The 954-nt window shown below is 37.3% G+C and overlaps 1 protein-coding gene across 1 annotated transcript; it reads left to right on the plus strand.

Moving 5' to 3' along the window:
• The first annotated feature begins 25 nt into the window (after positions 1-25).
• On the plus strand, positions 26-475 carry LOC105315744 (uncharacterized). The gene has a single exon (XM_011410487.1). It carries the CDS (start codon positions 26-28, stop codon positions 473-475), a length of 450 nt encoding a protein of 149 aa, XP_011408789.1.
• The last annotated feature ends 479 nt before the right edge of the window (positions 476-954 follow it).

Below are 954 nucleotides of genomic sequence, written 5' to 3' on the forward strand. Positions count from 1 at the left end.
TTTGAGACACGTAGAAATTGTTGGAATGGGTGATAAGAGACAAATCACCGCTGTATTTGGAGCGTCAGTCAGTGGAGAATTTTTACCACCCCAGTTAATTTATACTGGGAAAACTCCAGCTTGTCACCCAAACGGTGTCACTTTCCCAGCAGACTGGCACATTACCCACACTGAAAACCACGAGGCAAATGAAAGCACAATGAAGGACTACATTACTAAAGTCATTGTGCCATACATTGAGAAGATTAGGTCCCAATTACCACAAAGGCATGTCACATCTCCACAGCCAGCCTTTGTCATTTTTGACATTTTTAAAGGTCAGATGTGCCAGTCTACCATTGACCTCTTAATGGATAATAACATTCATTTTGTACATGTGCCACCAAATTGTACCAATAGGCTACAGCCATTGGACATATCAGTGAACGAACCTTGCAAGGATTTCATAAGGAACAAGTTCATTGAGTGGTACTGACTTAAAGTATGTAAAGCCCTTGAAAACACTCAAAACCCCAGCCCTATAATAGACCTAAGGCTTTCTACCATGAAGCCTCTTGAGGCACAATGGCTTAAGTTGTTTTACGACTATATGCAAACCAATCCGGATATAATCAAGAATGGGTTCAGATCAGCAGGAATAACAGATGTATGTGTTACATAATTGTATTATACCAATACAAGCATACAAATTTGTACATGTACTTGATCATGATATGCCTTCTGGGAAAATCAGAGTTATTACAGTATACTAATTATTAAAACCTGAAAAGTGTTGTGAAAAATTTAAAACTCTTGACTCTATTTGTAATCAATGGAATGGAGATTGGGGATGGAAGGTGGGCCCAGAAGTTAAATCTGACTCTATAAATTTATGTGAATGTGTTATTATTGTGTTTATAATGTGTTTGATTATGTATTGTTTGTATTGTATTTGTATGTGATAGTTGTGTATGC

The sequence above is a fragment of the Amphimedon queenslandica genome, unplaced genomic scaffold (genome assembly GCF_000090795.2).
Source record: "Amphimedon queenslandica unplaced genomic scaffold, v1.1 AMPQUscaffold_8346_Cont19709, whole genome shotgun sequence".
NCBI classification, from domain to species: Eukaryota; Metazoa; Porifera; class Demospongiae; order Haplosclerida; family Niphatidae; genus Amphimedon; species Amphimedon queenslandica.